General features: G+C 49.7%; 6 protein-coding genes across 6 annotated transcripts; 5 read left to right on the top strand and 1 right to left on the bottom strand.

Moving 5' to 3' along the window:
• Nucleotides 1–986: 986 nt before the first annotated feature.
• On the top strand, nucleotides 987–3966 carry BJ212DRAFT_1486025 (uncharacterized protein; the record flags this gene model as incomplete). Its single annotated transcript, XM_041341069.1, has 2 exons — nucleotides 987–1318; nucleotides 1371–3966. The coding sequence occupies 2 exons, from the start codon at nucleotides 987–989 to the stop codon at nucleotides 3964–3966; spliced, it is 2928 nt and encodes a 975-aa protein (XP_041187630.1).
• A 5956-nt stretch (nucleotides 3967–9922) lies between these two features.
• On the top strand, nucleotides 9923–10871 carry BJ212DRAFT_1437606 (uncharacterized protein). Its single transcript, XM_041337740.1, has 2 exons — nucleotides 9923–10626; nucleotides 10684–10871. Exons 1-2 carry the CDS (start codon nucleotides 10229–10231, stop codon nucleotides 10688–10690), a joined length of 405 nt encoding a protein of 134 aa, XP_041187629.1. The 5' UTR covers nucleotides 9923–10228; the 3' UTR covers nucleotides 10691–10871.
• A 296-nt stretch (nucleotides 10872–11167) lies between these two features.
• Nucleotides 11168–13692, top strand: BJ212DRAFT_1486023 (FAD/NAD(P)-binding domain-containing protein; the record flags this gene model as incomplete). The annotated part of the gene is made up of 15 exons (XM_041341068.1): nucleotides 11168–11650; nucleotides 11697–11894; nucleotides 11956–11998; nucleotides 12047–12071; nucleotides 12122–12161; nucleotides 12211–12423; nucleotides 12476–12572; nucleotides 12623–12671; nucleotides 12717–12775; nucleotides 12826–12946; nucleotides 13000–13106; nucleotides 13156–13294; nucleotides 13343–13488; nucleotides 13543–13587; nucleotides 13640–13692. The coding sequence occupies 15 exons, from the start codon at nucleotides 11168–11170 to the stop codon at nucleotides 13690–13692; spliced, it is 1818 nt and encodes a 605-aa protein (XP_041187628.1).
• A 1136-nt stretch (nucleotides 13693–14828) lies between these two features.
• Nucleotides 14829–15735, top strand: BJ212DRAFT_1389576 (uncharacterized protein). The gene has a single exon (XM_041336956.1). It carries the CDS (start codon nucleotides 15163–15165, stop codon nucleotides 15592–15594), a length of 432 nt encoding a protein of 143 aa, XP_041187627.1. The 5' UTR covers nucleotides 14829–15162; the 3' UTR covers nucleotides 15595–15735.
• BJ212DRAFT_1389573 (uncharacterized protein) lies at nucleotides 15725–18651 on the top strand. Its single transcript, XM_041336955.1, has 12 exons — nucleotides 15725–15787; nucleotides 15843–15873; nucleotides 15932–15958; nucleotides 16012–16142; nucleotides 16193–16223; nucleotides 16278–16844; nucleotides 16898–17278; nucleotides 17330–17536; nucleotides 17586–17633; nucleotides 17688–18095; nucleotides 18148–18286; nucleotides 18338–18651. Exons 1-12 carry the CDS (start codon nucleotides 15765–15767, stop codon nucleotides 18580–18582), a joined length of 2238 nt encoding a protein of 745 aa, XP_041187626.1. The 5' UTR covers nucleotides 15725–15764; the 3' UTR covers nucleotides 18583–18651.
• A 651-nt stretch (nucleotides 18652–19302) lies between these two features.
• On the bottom strand, nucleotides 19303–21693 carry BJ212DRAFT_1389562 (uncharacterized protein). The gene is made up of 8 exons (XM_041336954.1): nucleotides 21281–21693; nucleotides 21082–21224; nucleotides 20863–21036; nucleotides 20381–20811; nucleotides 20309–20325; nucleotides 20096–20258; nucleotides 19701–20047; nucleotides 19303–19647 (listed from the first exon to the last, which is right to left on the bottom strand). Exons 1-7 carry the CDS (start codon nucleotides 21439–21441, stop codon nucleotides 19733–19735), a joined length of 1404 nt encoding a protein of 467 aa, XP_041187625.1. The 5' UTR covers nucleotides 21442–21693; the 3' UTR covers nucleotides 19303–19647; nucleotides 19701–19732.
• Nucleotides 21694–21802: the final 109 nt, after the last annotated feature.

Genomic DNA, 21802 nt, shown 5'->3' with positions numbered 1-21802 from the left:
CGGAGAAACTTCGGGGACGCGCGCTCATTTTGCCAGGTTTGCCTCAGTGAGGCGCCGGGCTATAATTCAAATTGGGCTGGAACGCTGGATAAGCACGGCCTTGGGCTGCTTGAGTCACCGGACTAAAAGCGAGATTAGGACGTGGCTACTTTGCAGCGGTGAACAGTTTCAAGGGTCTGGACTTGCATCGAAGTGGTGGAGAGTTTAAGGGTGTAACACTTTGTAATGGAATGGACGAGTAATTGAGTTGGTGGTTGGCGAGATCCAGTTGATATCCAGCATGATACCGAGATCTTGGAAATGGAGGGTGCGCCAGAGATTAGCGACCAGAAGGTAACACCTGCTGATAAGTGACACACTCATTGATGAAATGGTGTTCGTATCCGCATCAGACGCAAGATGCATCGATGAACCAACGGCTACCAACGGATGTGCCTTTCATTTTGTGCGAACATGGTAGTAGCACTTCAATATGAGGCTGAGGAGATCGAAATTGTAGCCTGGTCCAAGCGACGGCCTAGAACCAAAGGCGAGATAAGTGTTGCGATTATGTAGAACCCTGTAAATGACGATGGGAACAATGGGCGAGATAACCGCTGCAAGACCGAAGGCCGATATCAATGGCAATTCCATTTGAGCAGATCTCTCTGGAGCGTCTATAGTGCTGGAGACAGACTGTAACTCGGAGACGGCCGTGTAAGCCAGGGTCGTCGATCCTGTATACCGGATTAAGAATTAGCAGCCGGCTCATTCTGTGCCGCAAGCAACATTCGGACGAACGATATTTGAAAGCTGTGAGTTTTATTATAAGAATGACTCAAGTCTCGTCTGGCCGACGTTTCCTTTGTCGCTCACAATTGTTAAGAAGGTTCGGTGTCCCATAAAGTTAGGGACTAGGACCAAGTGCCAGGTGAGTTTGACTTGTGCGTCTATCATGATAACTCTCCTCAAATTCCAATCATCCTAACCAGGGTCTCTCCGCCAAGATGGCATTCAGTATAACACGCCCGTCCTCTCCTCAACTCCCTACTTCTACACCCGTAGATGACCATCTTAGCACAGCTCTTCACGCAGCTCTCAGTCGCGTACGTGACGACATGGTCCACCAAGACAGATCACATCACCCACTACCTGACAAGTCTCGCATAGACATAGTTCTAGACTCTGATGTCCTTGCACTAAAAGGCGCAACGGCAGACACAGAACCTGCCTTGCTTTCTGGACATGTAGTCCTCACACTCTCCGAAGCGACATCCATCAAAGAAATAAATCTCCAATTTCGTGGCAAAACCCGCATGCCGCCTCCCCTTCACGAACCGTACGTGCTTTCTTTCATGTTAACCTTCTTCTCTGATTGAAAATTCACTTAGAATTTCCCTTAACCCATCTGGACAGACATACAGCCTTTGCACATATGATTGGTCCTTCCTTGAAGGCGAGAAACGCCACTCTCATACCCTCAAAGCAGGCAAACACCTTTTCCCATTCTCGCTCGCCCTCGGCGGCACACTCCCCTCCTCAATGTACCTCCCCTCCACTACCTCCGCATCATTCATCTCCTATAAACTTCGTGCAACCGCCGTCCGTCCTGGCCTCGCGCACAACCTCCACGCATCACACCCCGTTGCCCTAATACGGAGCTTCGCAGCAGACTCGCTCGAGTATCAACAGACACTTGAAATCGAGAACACATGGCCTGACAAACTCATGTATACTCTCGTCCTCCCTCATCGTGCTTGGGCTGCCGGCGATACTCTCACTGCCCTCTGCAAATTTGTCCCCCTCGCCAAAGGTGTCCGCGTCATCAGCGTCCTCACCAACCTTAACGAGACCGTGAAGATTTCTTCAAGGGGGAGCGAATGCACCAGGGCCGCTGTGACTACAAAACACGAGGTCATCAATGGCAAACTCAAGCTCGTCAGCGAAAGTTGGTATGGCATCAGGCAGCCCCTCGGCCCAGGTGCCACATTGCATCCCCTTGGCGCTACCGGTGTCAGTGTACCTGCATCCCCTGCTCAAGAGGATAGACCGCCAAGTTTAAATCTACCTGATATATCCCTCCATCAAGTCCCCAGTATCCCATCCTCGTCCTCTTCCTATTCCCACTCTCAGCCAACCGCAACCTCCTCCTCTGCCCCTTCACATGATCTCCATCTCTCCCACGACGAACCTCCAGACCCCGCTCCAGACGAATTCACCTTGACAGACCTAATTTCCCCCCTCTCTCTCACCCTCCCACCAACTCTCCCCCCGTCTCATTCCCTCGACCCAATCCACATCTCACACCGAATCCGCTGGTCCATCCTTATGTTAAACCTCGACGGGCATACTTCTGAACTCCGCTGCACCCTTCCCCTAACCATACTCGATGGGCATCTCCTCGCAGAAGCTCGCGCCGGTGGGCGTTGGGTCCGCCGTGTCGTCTTGGGCGATTACGTACAAGGTGAAGGCGAGGGCGCTGGCAGAGGCATTTTCGGAGAAGGAGAAGATAACGAGGAGGAAGGTGAGACGCTCCCCAGTTACACCGCTCACGTCAGGGACCGTGTCGCCAATGCCTTCCTACCCGCTGGATCCACCATGCGCGTCGTCAACCCCTACGTGTCTACAGCACCACACATCTCCCCAACACCAGGAAGTGCCACCAGCGTATCCTTCCCGCTGCGTTCGGGAACAAGTTCGCCACCACACCCACATACGCATGCACATGCACACACACTCCCACACAGCATACTCGATTGGGTCAATTCTGAACTTTTACATCATCCACGATCGCCGCACTCGAATTCTGATCCTACAAGCCAAGTCCAAAGCCGGCTTGTTTCGCGCGCCCCTAGTCCTGAACGGCGTGTGTGGGGAGCAATGGGGCCGCCTGTAGCTATCTCTGCCCCGGATTCACACAGATCTGCCCAGGCTGCAGTACCTGGTTCAGAGACGCACAGACCTCTGGCAGTATCAGACCCTGAAACCTATACCCATTCCCCGCCTGCATCCCGTACGCGAGGCACGTTGCTCACAATCACGATGAAGTCACTTCCTTCTGGGTGGCTTAGTGGGGGCTCGAGGACTGGGAGTCATTCGAATCTTATGGGGATGACAAGCGTCAGTGGGTCGTATGGGGTGTCTGGACATGGGGGCGTATCTGTCCCTGCTGGATCTGGTGGAGGTGGAGGAGCCCATCCCCACTCGCGATCATTCGGGAACTTGGTATCGCCACTTCAACCGCTCGAATACCCGCCAGGATTGGCCTCGAATACGGGAGAACATTCACGTCCGCGCGCTGCATTCAGTGTCGGTGGAAGTGGAGTACATACGCCTTACTTCAGCGGCGCGCATTCTTCGCCGCATAGCCCTCGTACACCTCCTACCGAGATTGCGGAGAGCGCGATTTGGGGGAGGGGGTTTACGGAAGTGAATTCGAGCGGTGGTGGTGGGGCGCGTGAAGAGGAGTTGGATGGGGTCGATGGGGTCGAAACGAGTGTGCGAGGGGTTCAAGACGGGAATCCAAGTGGTGTTCTAGATGGCGAAAACGTTCACGCGAATGCAGCACCCGACTATCGCGTATCATTTCAGGGATGTGTCCCCCCACTGTCGAGTTTAGCGGGTTTGCCGAGTTATGAGGAGGCTGCTGGATCTGGGTCTGGAGTGCGGCAGGAGAGGCAACGGCCTGGTCAACTTGATGGGTTTGGATCTGGGTTACGTTTGAGTTTCGATGGAAGACAGGGGAGTGCGCTGGAGGGGAGACGTTCTCCTCGCGATGGGCGACATCATATCTTGCAAGACGGGTCTCATCATATCTTCCATGATGAGCCACTTTCTATCTTGCATGACGGGCGACATTCTAGCACGCACGACGGTCTCCATTCAAGTCAACACGATAGGCCTCCTAGCCCACATGAAGCGCGGGATGGAATGCGGTTGAGGGTCCCGATTCCTCGGTGGAGGAGGGTGAGCGGTGAGGGGTTGTAACGTTTGTCAATGCTCCTCGCACTCGCGTTGCATTCGGCATCCATTCCTGCCCTATCATTGGGCCCGACCGGTCATCGAGCCGGCATCTTGGCTTAAACTCATACGTCCTCTCATTCGACATCGCATCTTCGTGGACCAAAAGCATTATTAAAGAATGACGAACATCCTCCCCGACCACCTCGTCGTTTTGCATACTTACATAATAGCAATGTTATACATCTTATCTCGCCTCTTGTCCTCAACTCGCATCTCCATTCATTATACATCTCCAATAGACAATAGACTGGGTTATGTGTAGACTTATATTGTATGTATTAGGGTCTCGGGACTTGGTTTCGAGGTTGTAGTGTAATAAGTAACGGGCATATGAGGAATGCATTGCATTTGCTGCTACGACGACGGATTCAGACGAATGCGTTGTGCGCAAGGTGGATACTACTTAATATTAGGAAAGACCAAGTACGAGACGTGCACTGAAAGCTACCGATTCCAAGCACATGTTGGAAGGACGAGGGGTGGGCTACCAGTGTCAGGAGACAAGCCCTTCAAGTGCCTTATCTGAGTAAATCTCATACATCACCTTTAGTCATCCTGCATAAATATATTGTTGTATCTTGTACACAGTCCTCGGCGCTGGGGGTTTGTTTTTGAATCGTAAGTCGTGTGTCAATTAATTCACCACATTCTGGTCTAGACTGTAGTGAGTGATTGACAGACGGTGTGCACGAAGGAGCTTTTCGATGGGACACGGAATTTTGTGCATCCATGCGCGATCGTAAGAGAAGAGGGTAGGGGAAAAGAACCTATCCACTCTCTTGCGAGCCGAATACTAGACCATTATCAAGTAATATGTAAAATATCGAGAGAACAGGACGTTAGATACCTGGAATAGTCGTCCATGCAGAATTACTCCTCTAAACCCTTGTTGCTGATATCATGCAGAGACCAAGAAAAACTTCCAAGCGACGCTCCATGTCCGCGAGGATATGTTTGCGTGAATTCTATAGCAACACTATGATGTAGTTCTGGTTTAAACTAACGATCTGGTAGATTTTAGAGTATCGATTCGATGAGGTATCTGCCGCACACTTTTGACTCGTCTCGTACTTCAACTGGGCGTGATGCTAGTAAGATGTTTAGCCTGGATTTTCCATTTTCCGTCGCGACATCGAGAATAATAACTTTATTCATGGGGAGAACACAGAACTTCCAAGTGAAGTGAGTAAGAACATAGCCAGAGTATCCGATTTGAAACAATGTCAGATTTGTTGAGTTCGGGGCCAATTTGGGGTCGTTGAGACTGGTCTGCACGGTACTGGTGAGTATTATGCCAACTGCGTTGATGAGACAGCGCCACTATCACTTACCTGGGTGAGGACCAAGTAGGACTGCCGGACGTAGAGGATCAGATGGACGATCTGGACCACAACATTGAATTGTTCGCGCTGCAGAATCGGACTCGTGGTATGGATTTTGGCGGAGATCAAATCACTCCAAGCCCGAGCTGATCAAAGGATAAGCACTAGCGAGAGGCGTATTTTCAGCACTCCAAAGCCTGTCACCGCTGATGAAGCTTGGAGGTTGGGTTGCCGTAGTAGCAGCACAGAAAGGGTTGATGATGTTGGGGATGTGTATGTCGCGTTCGGTAGAGATGAGTTAGAATTGAGGATGACGGTAGTCAGGCATTAGAGCAGTGATCATGCATACTCGCTTGAGGTCCGAGGAAGGGTCACAAGCACTACCGAGGCTATTTTTGTCACAATCATACATACTACATTCGACGATCAGAGCAACGCGAAATTCAAATGCTTAGCGCTTGCAACACTGGAACAAATATTGCCTCGAGGCGTTAATGGCCTGTTATTTTATATGAACTCTCACCCTCACTTCAACTGCTATTCACAATGACCAAACGCAAATTGTCGGGGGATCCAACTCAACAAACCCACAAATCTAGCGAAGCAGCAGCTGACAGTCTCCAGGACACATATCTCAAACCCCTCAGGATATTCGACGAAGTTATTGAGAAGATTGCTGATGTATGCAGGCCCTCCTCCCGATCGTAATCGAACTAATCTAGTTCCACAGGTACATCCATATGCAAAGATGGCACTGGGCGTGTTGTCTTTTGCAGCCAAAGTATGTTTTCTCTTTATCTGTTCCTATCTCCCACCGCTTAGCAATCATCTATACAGATTATTCTAGCTCAAGCGGATCGCGACGCAGCGGTACTCAAACTTCTCAAGAAGATATGTGAAGTTTACAGCTTCATGACACAAGACGAGAACCTCAAACAAATTTTGTCGATGCATGCTATCCTTGGAAAGGTTTCTCAGCAGACCCGTGAATGTGCTCGATTTATCACAAATTATTTGGAGACCAAGAAATTTTGTGAGTGTTACAAGCTGTTGCGATCTGTACCGTCTCGAGCCACCATAATCACAGGGAAGAGACTTGGAAAGGACGTCCTCTCGGAAACGGACGATACCATCAAAAAGTACATTGACGTGTTGGAGGGGCTCATGCAAAACTTCCGGGACCAGGTTTCTCGCGACGTGGCTGTACATGTCCACCGTAAGGGTAAGAGTTCGGACATCCTTGTGACTTGATATATATTCATACTCTTTCAGAAGAAATATTGGACCTCAGCGGCATAACTTATGCAGAGGGCGCGGGACTATATACCAGGAAACAATGCCTTGAAGGGACGCGCACGGAAATCCTTTCCCAGATCACGGAATGGGTCAACAGCACTGGGGACAACGTTCCACGTGTGCTGTGGCTATCTGGCCCTGCAGGCAAGGGCAAATCGGCCATCGCCCACACCATTGCTAAGTGGTCCGAGGACGTAGGAGGGCTTGGTTCGTGTTACTGTTTTGACCGCCAGCGAGAAGCAGATCGTCGTCATGAAAAGATCTTTTCCACGATCGCACGCGACCTGGCTGACCGTGATCCGGAGATGAGGCAGGCATTGGCAGATGCAGTTAAGACCGCGAATTCGCTCAAGAAGACGGCGGATATCATTCAGCAGTGGAAGAAGCTTCTTATCGAACCACTGGAGAAGTCATCTGAGTCAACTGGGGAACCCATCGTGATCGTAGTCGATGCACTGGACGAGAGCGGTGGAGTGGAGACACGGAAAGACCTCCTCAGCATCCTAGCTAGCAAACATCAAAACACTGCTGTTCCCAAAATCACAGACCTCCCGGGCAACTTACGCTTCATTGTTACCTCTCGCCCGCTTGATGACATCAATGACGAGTTTCGTGATGTTCAGCATATTCGACAGATGTCGATGGATGATATTCCGCCAGCAGACGCAAAACGTGACATCCATGCTTATGTATCCAAGGAGTTGAAGGGGTTGGATTTTCAAGACAAAGAGTTTGCAGTCCTTGCTGAGGAAGCTCATGGACTTTTCGAGTGGGCGCGTCTCGCTTGCGGATACATCAAAAAGTCACATGTGGGGCTATCTGCAAAGGATTGCTACAAGACCGTGGTGTCACGCGATCCCGCTGAGAGAAACATGTTGTTGCACAGCATGTATCGCCTCATTTTAAAAGATATCATGCACGACGATACATCTCTGCATACGCAGAATCAGTGTTTGACGAGGCTGACGAGATTTTGTTCAGTGATGGGACAAATACTAGGGACAGCCGAACCCCTTCCTTTAGCTTCCCTGAACGCCATGAGGCACCATTTCCCAAAGCGAGAGGACCTTTTTGACGTGGAGCTTGTGGTAAAAAGCATGGGATCCCTCCTCAGCGGCACCACCAACCCAGATTCCCCAATCCGACCCCTTCATGCATCCTTCCGCGATTTCCTGACGGACAAAGCATCCAGTGGAGAGTTTTTCATCGACCTGTCGAAGGCGCAACGCGACCTTGCATTCGCGTCACTTCGAGTGATGGAACGCGGTCTTCGCTTCAATATCTGTGATTTAAAGTCGTCGTATCTTCCTAATAGCGAAGATCCTGGGCTTCAAGGACGAGTCCAAAAATGTATCCCCCAACATCTGTCATATTCCTCTCGATTTTGGATTTCGCACGTACGAACCACATCCTTTGACAAGGAGCTCGCAAAAGAAGTGAAATTGTTCTTCGACAACGAGCGGCTGTTTTTCTGGCTCGAGTCGCTCGCCCTGATCAATGCGCTCAGCAGCGCAGTTCCTGCACTCTCACTCATTCCCCAGTGGCTGAAGGTGAGTGCATTGCTACTGAGTGCCAGAAAAAGCACTCATGTGGAACCACAGGGTCATCCTAAATTCAAAGATGTTTTGTCGACTGCAATGGACGTACAGAGGTTCATTCAAGTCTTCGGCGGCATGATTTTACATAGCACGCCACATCTGTATATATCAGCACTCCCATTCTCGCCTGCCAACTCTCTGTTACCGAGGAAGTTTTCTGCACGGTTTCCGAATACTCTTCGTGTGGCATCTGGACGTGATATAAATTGGCCAGCTGTTCAGACCGTGCTCAGGGGGCACACTTCTTCAGTAACGTCGGTCTCGTTCTCGCCGGACGGCACTCGCATCGTTACTGGTTCGTCCGATAAGACTGTTCGGCTGTGGGATGCAGGGACGGGGGAGCCAGTCGGTGAGCCCTTGCGGGGGCACACTTATTCAGTAACGTCAGTCTCGTTCTCGCCGGACAGCACTCGCATCGTCACTGGTTCTTTGGATACGACTGTTCGGCTGTGGGATACAGGGACGGGGGAGCCAGTCGGTGAGCCCTTGCGGGGGCACACTAATTCAGTAAGGTCGGTCTCATTCTCGCCGGATGGCACTCGCATCGTCACTGGTTCGGAAGATAAGACTGTTCGGCTGTGGGACGCAGGGACGGGGGAGCCAGTCGGTGAGCCCTTGCGGGGGCACACTTCTTTTGTAACGTCGGTCTCGTTCTCGCCGGACGGCACTCGCATCGTCACTGGTTCTTTGGATACGACTGTTCGGTTGTGGGATGCAGGGACGGGGGAGCCAATCGGCGAGCCCTTGCGGGGGCACACTCATTCAGTAAGGTCGGTCTCGTTCTCGCCGGACAGCACTCGCATCGTCACTGGTTCGTCCGATAACACTGTTCGGCTGTGGGATGCAGGGACGAGGGAGCCAATTGGTGAGCCCTTGCGGGGGCACACTAATTCAGTTTGGTCGGTCTCGTTCTCGCCAGATGGCACTCGCATCGTCACTGGTTCGGACGATAAGACTGCTCGGCTGTGGGATGCAGGGACGGGGGAGCCAATTGGTGAGCCCTTGCGGGGGCACACTGATTCAGTTTGGTCAGTCTCGTTCTCGCCGGATGGCACTCGCATCGTCACTGGTTCGTACGATAAGACTGTTCGGCTGTGGGATGCTGGGATGGGGGAGCCAGTCGGTGAGCCCTTGCGGGGGCACACTGATTCAGTAAGGTCGGCCTCGTTCTCGCCGGACGGCACTCGCATCGTCACTGGTTCGTCCGATAAGACTGTTCGGCTGTGGGACGCAGGGACGGGGGAGCCAGTCGGTGAGCCCTTGTGGGGGCACACTGATTCAGTAACGTCGGTCTCGTTCTCACCAGACAGCACTCGCATCGTCACTGGTTCGCACGATAACACTGTTCGGCTGTGGGATGCAGGGATGAGGGAGCCAGTCGGTAAGCCCTTGCGGGGGCACACTTATTCAGTAAGGTCGGTCTCGTTCTCGCCAGATGGCACTCGCATCATCACTGGTTCGGACGACAATACTGTTCGGCTGTGGGATGCAGGGACGGGGGAGCCAATCGGCGAGCCCTTGCGGGGGCACACTTCTTCGGTTTGGTCGGTCTCGTTCTCGCCGGACGGCACTCGCATCGTCACTGGTTCGTACGATAAGACTGTTCGGCTGTGGGATGCAGGGACGGGGAAGCCAATTGGTGAGCCCTTGCGGGGGCACACTTCTTCAGTTTGGTCGGTCTCGTTCTCGCCGGACGGCACTCGCATCGTCACTGGTTCGTCCGATAAGACCGTTCGGCTGTGGGATGCAGGAACGGGGGAGCCAGTCGGTGAGCCCTTGCGGGGGCACACTTTTTGGGTAACGTCGGTCTCATTCTCGCCGGACGGTACTCGCATCGTCACTGGTTCGTCCGATAAGACTGTTCGGTTGTGGGATGCAGGGACGGGGGAGCCAATCGGCGAGCCCTTGCGGGGGCACACTAATTCAGTTTGGTCGGTCTCGTTCTCGCCGGACGGCACCCGCATCGTCACTGGTTCGGACGATAAGACTATTCGGCTGTGGGATGCGGTGATGAGCCAGCCGTCGCAATATTGCGCTGTGTCAGATCCTTCAACCTTATCAAATGAACATCGCGTCATGCATCCCATCGAGTCCACTACTCCCATGACATCGAATACTTGGAACAATCATTTCATTTGCTTCTCGCCTAACTCCATCCATGCATTGCGCAACCCTTCCGAATTAACGGATAGAACATCCCATAATGACCACAGTTCGAACCCCTTTGTCCTGAATGTTAACAGTGGATGGGTGGCAGGACCCAAACATCAACTCTTGTTCTGGGTACCACCTGCTTCTCGGCACCCGTTCTATAACCCTGTGACTACATTAGTGATACCAAGAGGATGTCCCGAGCTTGATTTGAGCCGCATGGCACATGGACAGCATTGGCAAAAGTGCCGAGAGGAGTGAGTTTCTTCAAAGCCCTTTCTGTTACTCGTACTTACTAAAATCAATATTTGCAGACCATAGTACCAACGATGCTGCAGCAATGGAAATTTCACATAGAATTAGACGTGAATGAGTGTACAGTGGATCATACTTCGTGTTCTATTCCATACCCAGGCAATTTAGGATTGCCCATGTGAACGACGCGAGCTGACGGTATGGCACTCATGAGGTTAGAGCTGGTTTGTGAGGGCACATAACGACGGACAAGGCATGGCGATCCCATCAAGAATGCGGTTGCGAGTGCGCCGCACGACCGCGCGTAGTATGATGTCATCATCGCTTATCAAGTCCGCTGTCAATTGTATCTTCAGCACTCTTCTCGACTGATCATGTACATGACCATGTGATGTGGGCAACTTCCGTGGTCAATTGATCTGTGATGTACTAGCCCATATGGGGTCTAGGTGGCGCAGAACTGAAGTTAAAAACCAGGATAGGTTTGAAGAATCTAATGATGGTGTCGCTCTAAGCCGATCTCAGATTATCCCAATTTTCAGTATGGCGACTGACCCGTTTCCCCAACGCTTACCCACACTGGATCGGCTGGGGGTCACTGATCCTTCCAATGTCTCCTCGTCTCAGATAGCCACCGAGTGGCTCAACGCTTTCTCAGCTGCAATAACTCAAAGTGATACCGCAGCTGTCACCGATCTCTTTCTCGAGGATGGCTTCTGGAAGGACGTGGTCGCACTGACTTGGGATTTCAGGACATTCGAAGGAAGGGAGGACATCAAGAAACTCTTGGATGCTCGTCTCGCTGCTACGGGTCTTCACGAACTGTGTCTCTTACAGGAGCCATTGAATGAACCTGTGCTGCAAAAAGTTTTTCCTGATTTTGTTTGGCTGCGGTTTTGCTTTGGCTTTACCACCAAGCATGGCAAGGGGACTGCGGTCGTTTATCTCGTTCCCCTTCCAGATTCAAAGTGGAAGGCCTACAATCTATTAACCTGCCTTGATTCATTGACCGATTTCCCTCAAAAGGTGTGCATTCACCTTCCTTTCTGAGCACTTCCTGACTCTGTGCAAGCTCGGTCCCCTCAGAAACAGAGAGGCCGATCATGGCGGTTGGGAAGAGAAGCGGCGCCAAGAGACCGAGTTCTCGAATAATGACCCAACAGTGATTGTCATCGGTGCAGGGCACAGTGGCCTTGAGACTGCCGCACACTTAAAGTACATTGGTGTACCCACGCTTGTCATCGATAAGAAGCCTCGGGTTGGGGATAGCGTTCGTCCTGTTACAATTTTGGTGTTCAACTAAGGCTAAAGGCTCAGGGGCGGTTTCATAGTGGAGAGACCGTTATAAGGCTCTTTGTCTGCATGACACGATCTGTTCGTGGCTTTTCTTCTACGGAGAGGGATTGACTGACAAACTTACAGGGTACAACCAAACACCATACCTGAAGTAGGTGATTCATCAAAACTTCTTTGATTCTTTTGTGATGCGTTTTGCAGCTTTCCACCAACATGGCCACTCTACACCCCAGCTGCAAAAGTACAATATTATTCACATAATGAACGTTTACTGATTCTAGTTATTACAGTTGGCCAACTGGTTGGAAGGATATGCAAGTTTCCTCGAGCTCGACGTTTGGACTGCCTCAACGATTACTAAGACGTCTTGGAACGATAGCACGAAAACCTGGACTGTCGAGGTCAATCGCGGCGGTAAAGGTACTAGGGTTCTAACCGTTAAGCACCTCGTTTTCGCCACGGGATCCGGCGGTCGCCCGTATGTCCCCGACATTCCCGGGAAGGTATGTGACGATCAATGGCTCCACTGATCGAAATGTAAACCCATGATCGCAGGCGAGCTTCAAAGGGTCTGCCGTGCACTCGTCAGAGTTCAAATCCGCGGCTAATCATGTCGGTAAAAAAGCAATCGTAGTCGGTTGTTGCAATTCTGGTTGGTCTATCACATCTTTCGTATCGAACAAGGTCTAAATATTTCATCAGCGCACGACATTGCTCAAGATTTCTGCAGTCACGGCGTCGACATCACGATGTACGTCCTTTGGTGGTGTCATTTTCATATCTCATCGATTACTAGGTATCAGCGATCGTCGACGTTCGTGATCTCGGCGGAGTCGGTAGCAGCAATGCTAGGCGGTAATTGTTCTCGCGATTTTTGGTAGCTTGGTTTGACTTTCCTTACCCAGCTGTCTATAAGGAGGACTTCCCCACCGAGCTGGCTGATATTTATAATACCTCGCTACCTTGGGCAGTTGTTAGGCGGCTGCATCAACGTGTAGTTCCTATGGTTGCTGGGACCGCAGACAAGTATGTCGGACGATTCGAATGCTCACTTCCAGATGTATTGATCATAATCCTAGGGCAATCCTAGATGGATTGGCCAAGGTTGGCTTTAAGACCAATCTTGGCATACATGGAGCAGGTATCATGTCCCTTTACCTAGAGCGCGGTGGTGGCTACTACATTGGTGCGTGTGCCTCTGATGCACGACGAAGATGTCTCTCAACATCTTCCAGATACCGGAGCGAGTAAATCTATCATCGATGGGGATATCAAAATCAAGAACGGTTCCGCCATCGAGTCCTTCACGGAAAACGGCCTTCGACTTGCTGATGGCACCGAGCTGCAGGCAGATATCATAGTGTTTGCTACTGGGTATGGTAATATTTTACTCTGTCGGGCAGGACTCATACTTGCCTACAGTTATGGCGATCCCCGTGACTTCATGCGCGAGGTCTGTGGAGATGAAGTCGCATCAAAAATCACCAGGGTCTGGGGTCTAGATGAAGAAGGGCAATCTGCGGGAGTGTGGAGGTACTGCGGGCATGATGGTCTGTGGTTCGCAAATGGTATGCGCACCATTGTCGTTATGAGCGCGTCGGTTTCATCTTCTTCGTGAACAGGTAATTTGGCTCTATCGCGTTTCCACAGTCTCCATTTGGCTTTGCGTGAGTTCCTTCCTTGTGGTATATAGAGCGTTTCTGATGGTCATAAATGTAGAAATCAAAGCGATAGAAGAAGGTATTTTGAACAAGGCGGATGTGATTATTTGATGATGTCCCGAGGATATACTCACGATCGGGGCTGGAAGACCTGTAAAATGTACTTGTACTTATACTTATTGTGTGAAAGGTTGTATGTCCAATGAGTTCAAGGGAAATCTCACTGTAGCCCTCTTATTAAAAAAACGAGATTTTTATTGACTCAGTACGGACTAGAGTACGTATCACCAATGTGTTTGTTGTCACCAGTGGCGCCTGGGACGGTGGCAAAAATGTGCAGAATGACAACGTACTGGCACAATACTGGTGAGTCAGAAATCTTCGACAAAGCCGAGATCACGGCGAAACAGGAGATCGTGGGGAGCTGTGTTCCCTGGACTCTGCTGAGCCTTTTAAGTTGGAACCTACATCGACAAAAGAAATATACCACGTACTACCAGGCCATAACAGCCAGTACAAGGTATACAATTGCTACATTGCCTACGAACAACTGACACTGGACAGACTTGTGAGCTACGATACGAATCTGTGCATGTGATTAGTTTTTGTGTAAGCCTTGTATACCATTGTGACTACCCCGGCAATCCCGGGCTGTCGAGCTCAGAAGATTGAACATGTTGTGACAGTGAGTGGTGCTTGCGAGTCTGCTTCCGCGTGAGTACAGCGATTGATCGCAGATTTTGTGCAGCTGGTCGATAGCATGCTTACTTCTGTACAAAGTTTCCTGCTGCCTCGACCGGACTCTTGGATAACATCAAAAAACCTCCGCTAACAAAAGAAGAAAAATATATATCAGTGGTAGACCTTGTCTTTGCAAAGTTCGATTAATGTCCAGATGTTCTGATATCTCCAAACTTTGTTTGATATTTTCCCTGTCTTATTGGTTACTTGTCCTCTTGGCGCGTCTCACATTACAAAAGCCCCAGTAGTGTTGTAGACCTGGCGTTCTTGCAAAGCTATTACCTGGTGACACCGTATGAAATGTCTCTCCAAGTCGCCAACTCAAGTATTAATACTGCCGCCTGCACCCGGCTGACAGCCAGGAGAACGGCGAGTAAAAGGCGAGGAGATGGTTGTTATCGAGATTTGGAGACATGAAGTTTGCATGCGTGTCACAGGGGGTTATTGCTCTTTATATGGCGACCGTGTTTGTAAAAGTTGGCCCGAGGCCAACCCGAGGCTCAATGAGTATCCGAGATCTCGAATTGCATTCGCCACGAGCGGAATACTGAATCAGATACAGCCCATAGTGTTTGGAGTGGGTTGAAAATCAGGAGAGGAAGGACGATTACGGGGAAAATGTACAGTTTGTAGCATATAAGACACGTTGTGCGTGGTGAAAAGTCCATCTAGATCAAGGTTATTTGTCGAGTCGGTGGAATGTAACTAGTACGGCGGGACTGATTGTGTCCGGGGCAGGTGGCATCATCGAATTCTCCTCTTTGATATTTGTTTAAGCCCGATCCTAGACAAGATGTGCGGGAATGTGGGGGTCGCTAACAGTAACCTCCTGCAAGTGCAATGTGTTATCAGAAACGAACGTACGACATGATGAGCACATGCGACAAATGTCTTAACGCCATCCCAGACGTCTCAGCAGACTATGCTCGAAACATTGTCATTACCGATATCTTCCCCCAAGTAGCCTCCATACACCCCCGCAAGCACACAAGCGCGATGATGAAAGTTGAAACACATAAACGCAGGCGTGGTAGAAGAGCAGCTGCCACATGGAATGACTCTGACAAATACAAAGACAAGGACGGAAAGAAATGGGGTTTGGGGCGCAAGGGGGAAGGAGGATGGCGTAAAGGGCGCGGGGAAGGAAGAGGAGCTCGGCATGCACAGACTTTTACCTTGTGGTGTTCCTGGAATTCATTGTGTCCGAGTCTATCATGCGCCATCTTGGTGGAGGGGATGCCCAAAACTGAGATGACATCCAAGCCCTTGTAGCAGCGCTACGAGCTCATGTTGCATCTACATTCGAAACTACGCGCAACACAAAAATCTACCAAAAAGGTACGCGCACTTATTACGTAAGACGTAACAGACAGACTTGTTTGTCTTCATTTGTCCCACTATACTTTGCTCACTGTCTCGGGAAATTCATTGGTGTAGCAATTATGCAGGACGGCAGAGCACCAAGGTTTGCCCCATTAGCTTTTCGTATTATACAGAGACTGACTGGCTACGACTTCCAGAATCAGGAATCGGGCGCCTGCCGCTATCCAGGTTTGTTTCATTGACATATGTGTCTGCATTTGTTGACCCTCCATATTTACATCCATAGATCACTGCAGAGCAACTTCTGCGAGAGGCGCGTTGTTCAAATTCCCCACCTTGCAGTATTTAGAATTTTATGTCCTTTAGGCTCAAGAGCGTCAAGAATCCACCTTCCGCGCTCCCAAACAACGTGTTGAGGATTTTGAAGAACTCCACGAGTACCGCGGCCGCAAGCGCAAGGAGTTTGAAGAACGAGTCAGAAGGACAAGAGGTAGCATGTGAGTGTGGCATTCGGCCTTGGTGGTGCTCCCGCTGAATATTGTATCAGCAAAGAATGGACTCAGTATGCAAACTGGGAGGTACGTGGTTTCAAATCTTTGGTTGATATCACAGTCTGATACACTTTGTATCAGGCCAGCCAAAATGAGTTTGACCGATCTCGTTCTATCTTTGAACGCGCTTTGGACGTGGACCCTCGAAGCGTTCAGCTATGGCTCAGTTATACTGAAATGGAGCTCAAGTCCCGAAATGTCCAACACGCACGCAATCTATTCGATCGCGCTGTGACTCTATTGCCTCGAGTAGACCAGCTCTGGTACAAGTACGTTTACTTGGAGGAGCTTCTGCAAAATGTCCCTGGTGCCCGACAAGTCTTTGAGCGGTGGATGCAATGGGAACCAGATGACAAAGCTTGGCAAGCATACATAAAAATGGAGGAGCGGTATGACGAATCGGACAGGGCCAGTGTTATATATGAGCGATGGATAGCTGTCAGGCCGGATCCGAGAGTGTGGGTGAAGTGGGCAAAGTTTGAAGAAGAGCGAGGGAAGTTGGACAAGGCAAGAGAGGTATTCCAAACCGCTCTCCAGTTCTTTGGGGACGAGGAAGAGCAGGTAGAAAAAGCTCAAGCAGTTTTCAATGCTTTTGCTAAGATGGAAACTCGGTTGAAAGAGTACGAGCGTGCTCGAGTGATATACAAGGTACGTCGTCACGCGCATACTCTGCTAGGGCCGTTTCACAGTCTAAATAATAGTTCGCACTATCACGCCTTCCGCGATCAAAATCAGCGAATTTGTACGCAGCTTATACCAAATTCGAGAAGCAGCACGGCACACGGTCCATTGTAGAATCTACTGTGCTTGGTAAGCGAAGAATCCAATATGAAGACGAAGTTTCACAAGACGGACGAAATTACGACATCTGGTTTGACTACGTTCGGTTGGAAGAAGGTGCCCTACGAACTTTGCGAGAAGAAGGGGGCACCAAGGAAGAGGAGGATGCAGCCATGGAGCGCGTGCGAGACGTTTACGAGCGCGCTGTTGCACATGTACCTCCCGGACAGGAAAAGCGTCATTGGAGACGGTATATCTTCCTTTGGCTTGAGTATGCTCTGTTCGAGGAGATCGAAACCAAGGTATTTTCATTTCCGTATACATCACTTTTTCACTCTGACATTATTCTACAGGATTATGACCGTGCACGCCAAGTATATCGTACCGTTCTGAACCTTGTGCCGCACAAGCAGTTTACTTTCGCAAAACTGTGGATCATGGCTGCAAAGTTTGAAATTAGACAGTTGGATTTAATGGCAGCGCGCAAAATGCTCGGGACCGCCATTGGCATGTGTCCGAAGGAGTCTTTACTCAAGGGTTATATTCAACTCGAGATGGATGTACGTTCTTCACTTTCTCGGCTTTACGATATATTAATATCATGTTTAGCTGCGAGAATTTGACCGCGTGCGGACATTGTACGAAAAGTATCTTGAGGTATGTCGTGAAGGTCCCTTTCTTTCCTCGGCGGTGGTGAAACACCTCCTGCAGTACGATCCTACCAACTCAGCGGCGTGGATCAAATACGCTGAACTCGAGACGGCTCTTGAGGACTTCACCCGTGCAGAGGCGATCTTTGAACTTGGAGTGTCTCAAGCATCGCTATCGATGCCCGAAATCCTTTGGAAGGCATATATCGACTTCGAAGTCGATGAGCAGGGTGATCGGGAGAAGACGAGATCACTCTACGAGCGCCTGGTGGTTCTCAGCGGACACCACAAGGTGTGGATATCCTATGCCGAGTTCGAAGGGTCAAGTATTCCATTGCCCAGGGCTATGCGAGAAGAAGAGGAGGACGAGGATTCCGAACCTCGTGTTGTCGCTGGTGATCACGAACTAGCACGACAAGTCTTTGAACGTGGTTACAAAGACTTGAAGGTCAAAGGCCTAAAAGCCGAGGTTTGAGCAGCATTTTTATGATTGAGTTGGAGCTGAACCGCTTTCATCACAGAGGGCTGCTTTACTTGAGTCATGGAAAGCGTTCGAACAGGAACATGGCAGCGAGAGCGATATAGCCAAGGTGGAAGGCATGATGCCTATCATTGGTAGGAAGCAACACGTCGACAAAGAGACAGGCCAAGTAGTGGAAGGTCAGCGATCTACCCCGTATATAGCACAGCTTCCTGATTACTCTGATACAGATTGGGAACTTGTATTCGCCGATGACGAACGAGAAGCCAACCCAAGATCTTTCAAGTTCTTGCAGATGGCTCATGCCTGGAAACATTCTCAGGCCAAGAAATCTGGGGGGACTGGCATTCTTTCCGGTTTCACTCCTGCGACGGCGAGTGCGCCTGAATCCACTCAGAATGATGATGTACGAATGGAAGACCGTAGGGAGCAGGACGATTCACATAGCGATGTCGCTAGCTCTGATGGCGAATGATAGTTGAGCAGGTACCTGCTGGAACTTTATGTATTCTTTAATTTCTGAATGCATTTGCTTGTTGAGACTCTAGCTTGTAAGCTTGTGGACACGGCACGGTGGAGGTAAACAATGGTGCGTATGCTTTGACACTTGCCTTCGCGGAGTTCAAAGTGGAGGGGTTCCCGTCTTCGTGTTAGATATCTCTCTTGGAAAATTCAGGTGAGTGGCGCAACATGCTGTCTGTGCACAAAAGTAATTGACAAAAGGATAAGACGGTTAAACCCCGTATTTCAAAACACCGTCTTATGTGGGTCCACCAACCCACGAGGAGCTGGGCATATGTACAGATATGGCATTGCACTGCCAAAGCGTGCCCAGCACAATAGCCCCAATCTGGTATATCAGCGGTGAAAAAATAATCCGAAAATGCCCTCCAGAGGCAACCAATACGAATCTTGTTGTCGTGGGTCCAAGGAAAATTCTTTGACTGACACGCGCAAGTTGGGCATCCTATACTCTGTTATCGAAATAACGTGGTCAGCTAGACGGAGTTAACTTGTGACAGCAGTGCTCATTGACTCGAGGCTGCGCATAGACGATCGGATAGATGGCGCTTCTTCCATCCCACGATGTCCTTTTGCACACGCGTCTGCCTGATAATTTTGTCCCTCGAGCAATTGAGGAATGTTTGCGCATTGTGGCACACACTTCCGGGGAAAGATATTGCTGTAGTCGCGATTTTTATTGGACAGTGCTTGACTGTTGATCCCCGTGAATGGCCCACTCCTCCGGAACTCTATGGCTTAAAGGTGTATGAGAATGTGGCGGCGTTCGATACCTTGCAAGACTTCTGGGGCCTCGTTGCTGGTGGCTTCCTCGCCCAGCTCTTGCCTCTTTTTTTTTGGAGATCTATGATCATGGGCACTGGGTAACACTTAACAGGTCAGAATAATCTTTGAATCGCGCGCAATATCCGAATATATGGCATTGCAACGGACCTCCTCCCAACCTCATCCAGCCTCCCGGATATTACTATCGGCTCAAGACATATCTCTCGATCATTCAATGTAAAACGCTGTTTTGGTTGAGTCGAGTAAAACATAAAAATAAATTATTGTGACTCATGTGTATTACAGATGCTAGCGAGAGAATTGTCCAAGATACACCACTATTTTTCGGAAACATTATGCTCCAAGACATTGTTCGACGGCCTCCTTACACACCACATCAATCCTCCACGCGCTCTCCTAAGAATCTCAGTCATACAAATTACCATGCAGTGTAGCCCATATATGATGAACTGGAGGCTGATCAGGCCGCCAGCGATAAAACACATGACCAACACAGCAGTGGGCCAAGCAGACCATGCAACTGAAAGCAAAAAGGCCATTAAGGCGCATGCTGACACAAACATGCATACAGCAGGAAGACGCGACGATATGCAAAAGAACAGATATTTGCCGTATACGTCACGAGCAAATTTCTAAGCGGCTTTGAGCATTGTATCCCGATATGCGTAACCGAGAATTACCTGAAATTTTTTGGCGTTTGCTCCACTGTACACCAAGAGGAACCAACCATCGATTGCAATACCGATGCCTGAAGCAACACTCCCCAGAGCTATTGAGCTTCGGGCGAAAGTGTTGACGGAGAATAACGAGCTGGACGAAAAGCCGAACACAGCCGCGTCAAGCCTAGGAAAGCAGATCAAAAATGCGGAAATCATCTTTTATGATGCACATACCCGGCAAGAGCGACCAGCTACAGATAATCCAGGCTAGATGAGAGCAAGTGGAACAATAATGACATCACGCACCGATGCACCGACAAAATACCATTCGGATGTGAGTTTTTCCAAGATACGCTCGTACTCAGAGTCATTGCGAGCCTCTCGAAGTTCAGCATAAGACGAGAAAGAGTCGACAAGGGCATCAATAAATGTCAACGAATTGTCCACAGATATCTGCTCTGTGTAACTGGGTAGAAGGGAAGGCGCAAGGGGAACAACATCGACCATAGTACTCGAGTCGGCATTGTCTGTAAATGCATAGCTGTCATAGCTGTCGTTAATGCGTTTGACGTGCTCGTCGAGTGGACGGTCATCATCTATGTCCGAGGTATATCCTCGACGGATGCGTATGCCGGATAATTCAGGTAGGACTGGAGGAGTTATAGCGCGACTAGAACAAGAAAAGTTACTTGTCCTATCTGATCCTGATTCAAACCTCGGTGAAGAGCGCCCAAGTGCTGAGATTACAGTTGTCAGCCATTAAACACCACTGATAAGACCGCTCTTACACTTAATGTCATCGTCATACTGGTCATCTGACGTTAATGAATCTTGTAACACGTAAAGTCTCGCCTGAGTCTCAGGAACTTGAAGCATAGCAACAAGGGAAACTGAAACTGTTCTTCCTCGAGCCAACCTATGCACAGAGGGTTGAACCACAGGCCTCAACGGTATTTTGAAAGCTGGAATACGTCAAGCACAGCATAATGGCAATTCAAAACACTTACGATTTGCAGTATCCCTTAACTTAGATAGAGCCTGGAGCGACAAGGAAGTCTTTGCAACTAGATACCGCTTCTTGCGTTTCTTCTTGCTCGGCGCCTGGTAATACACATCGATGTCCACTCGGGAATGGCCGTCTGCACCTCGCCTGGTCAAATGTATCAGTGAGCGGAAGGAAACTGTAATAGTAAAAAGATGACAAACATTATAAAACGTTCCCTGAGGTTCGGGTTTTGTCCGTCACATCCTAGGTTCACTTCATAATGCTGGTGCTGGTCTACCACCACAGAAACAATTGGTCTCCAAGACTTTTCAGGACGCAAAGGCTGATACCCTTGGGCACGAATAACTGTGATTGCATACATAGTAAGTCGAGCAAGTTTTCCGAACTGTTTATAGGTGGTGTATACGTGCCGGTGATTATCCAAGGTCTTAGTTCGAAGTAACGTGTTGCTAGTGAGTAACTTCGACTCTTCTATTAATATTCAACCGATATGCGCACCGCGACTCTGATTCGCACATTGCATGTACAACCTGGGAAAGTGACTGGTGGTCGGATGAAAGTGTGAGATAAGGATGAGTGGCAGTGCTAAACGCTTTGACTTAACTTGCGCTTTCTAAACAAAATATTTTTCAAAATAATAATAATAAGTCGTGTGATAGCCAGCGCCTTACTATATAAAGGCTTCCCAGAACTGCCTGGTCGAACTGTTGAAGACGTGGGTG

The sequence above is a fragment of the Suillus subaureus genome (assembly GCF_016647635.1).
Source record: "Suillus subaureus strain MN1 chromosome Unknown BJ212scaffold_48, whole genome shotgun sequence".
In the NCBI taxonomy this organism is placed as follows: Eukaryota; Fungi; Basidiomycota; class Agaricomycetes; order Boletales; family Suillaceae; genus Suillus; species Suillus subaureus.
This window is presented reverse-complemented; position numbering and strand designations above follow the sequence as displayed.

Excerpts from the sequence above, each read along its gene's own strand:
- BJ212DRAFT_1437606 (XM_041337740.1), top strand. The coding sequence starts at position 10,229 with ATGAGCCAGCCGTCGCAATATTGCGCTGTGTCAGATCCTTCAACCTTA.
- BJ212DRAFT_1389576 (XM_041336956.1), top strand. The coding sequence starts at position 15,163 with ATGTGTTATCAGAAACGAACGTACGACATGATGAGCACATGCGACAAA.
- BJ212DRAFT_1389573 (XM_041336955.1), top strand. The coding sequence starts at position 15,765 with ATGCAGGACGGCAGAGCACCAAG. Across the intron at positions 15,874-15,931 it reads GGGCGCCTGCCGCTATCCAG|ATCACTGCAGAGCAACTTCT; the intron begins GTTTGTTTCATT and ends TTACATCCATAG. Across the intron at positions 16,845-16,897 it reads GTGCTCGAGTGATATACAAG|TTCGCACTATCACGCCTTCC; the intron begins GTACGTCGTCAC and ends TCTAAATAATAG.
- BJ212DRAFT_1389562 (XM_041336954.1), bottom strand. The coding sequence starts at position 21,441 with ATGTATGCAATCACAGTTATTCGTGCCCAAGGGTATCAGCCTTTGCGT. Across the intron at positions 21,225-21,280 it reads CTCAGGGAACGTTTTATAAT|GCGAGGTGCAGACGGCCATT; the intron begins GTTTGTCATCTT and ends ACATTTGACCAG. Across the intron at positions 20,048-20,095 it reads CAAACGCCAAAAAATTTCAG|AAATTTGCTCGTGACGTATA; the intron begins GTAATTCTCGGT and ends AAAGCCGCTTAG.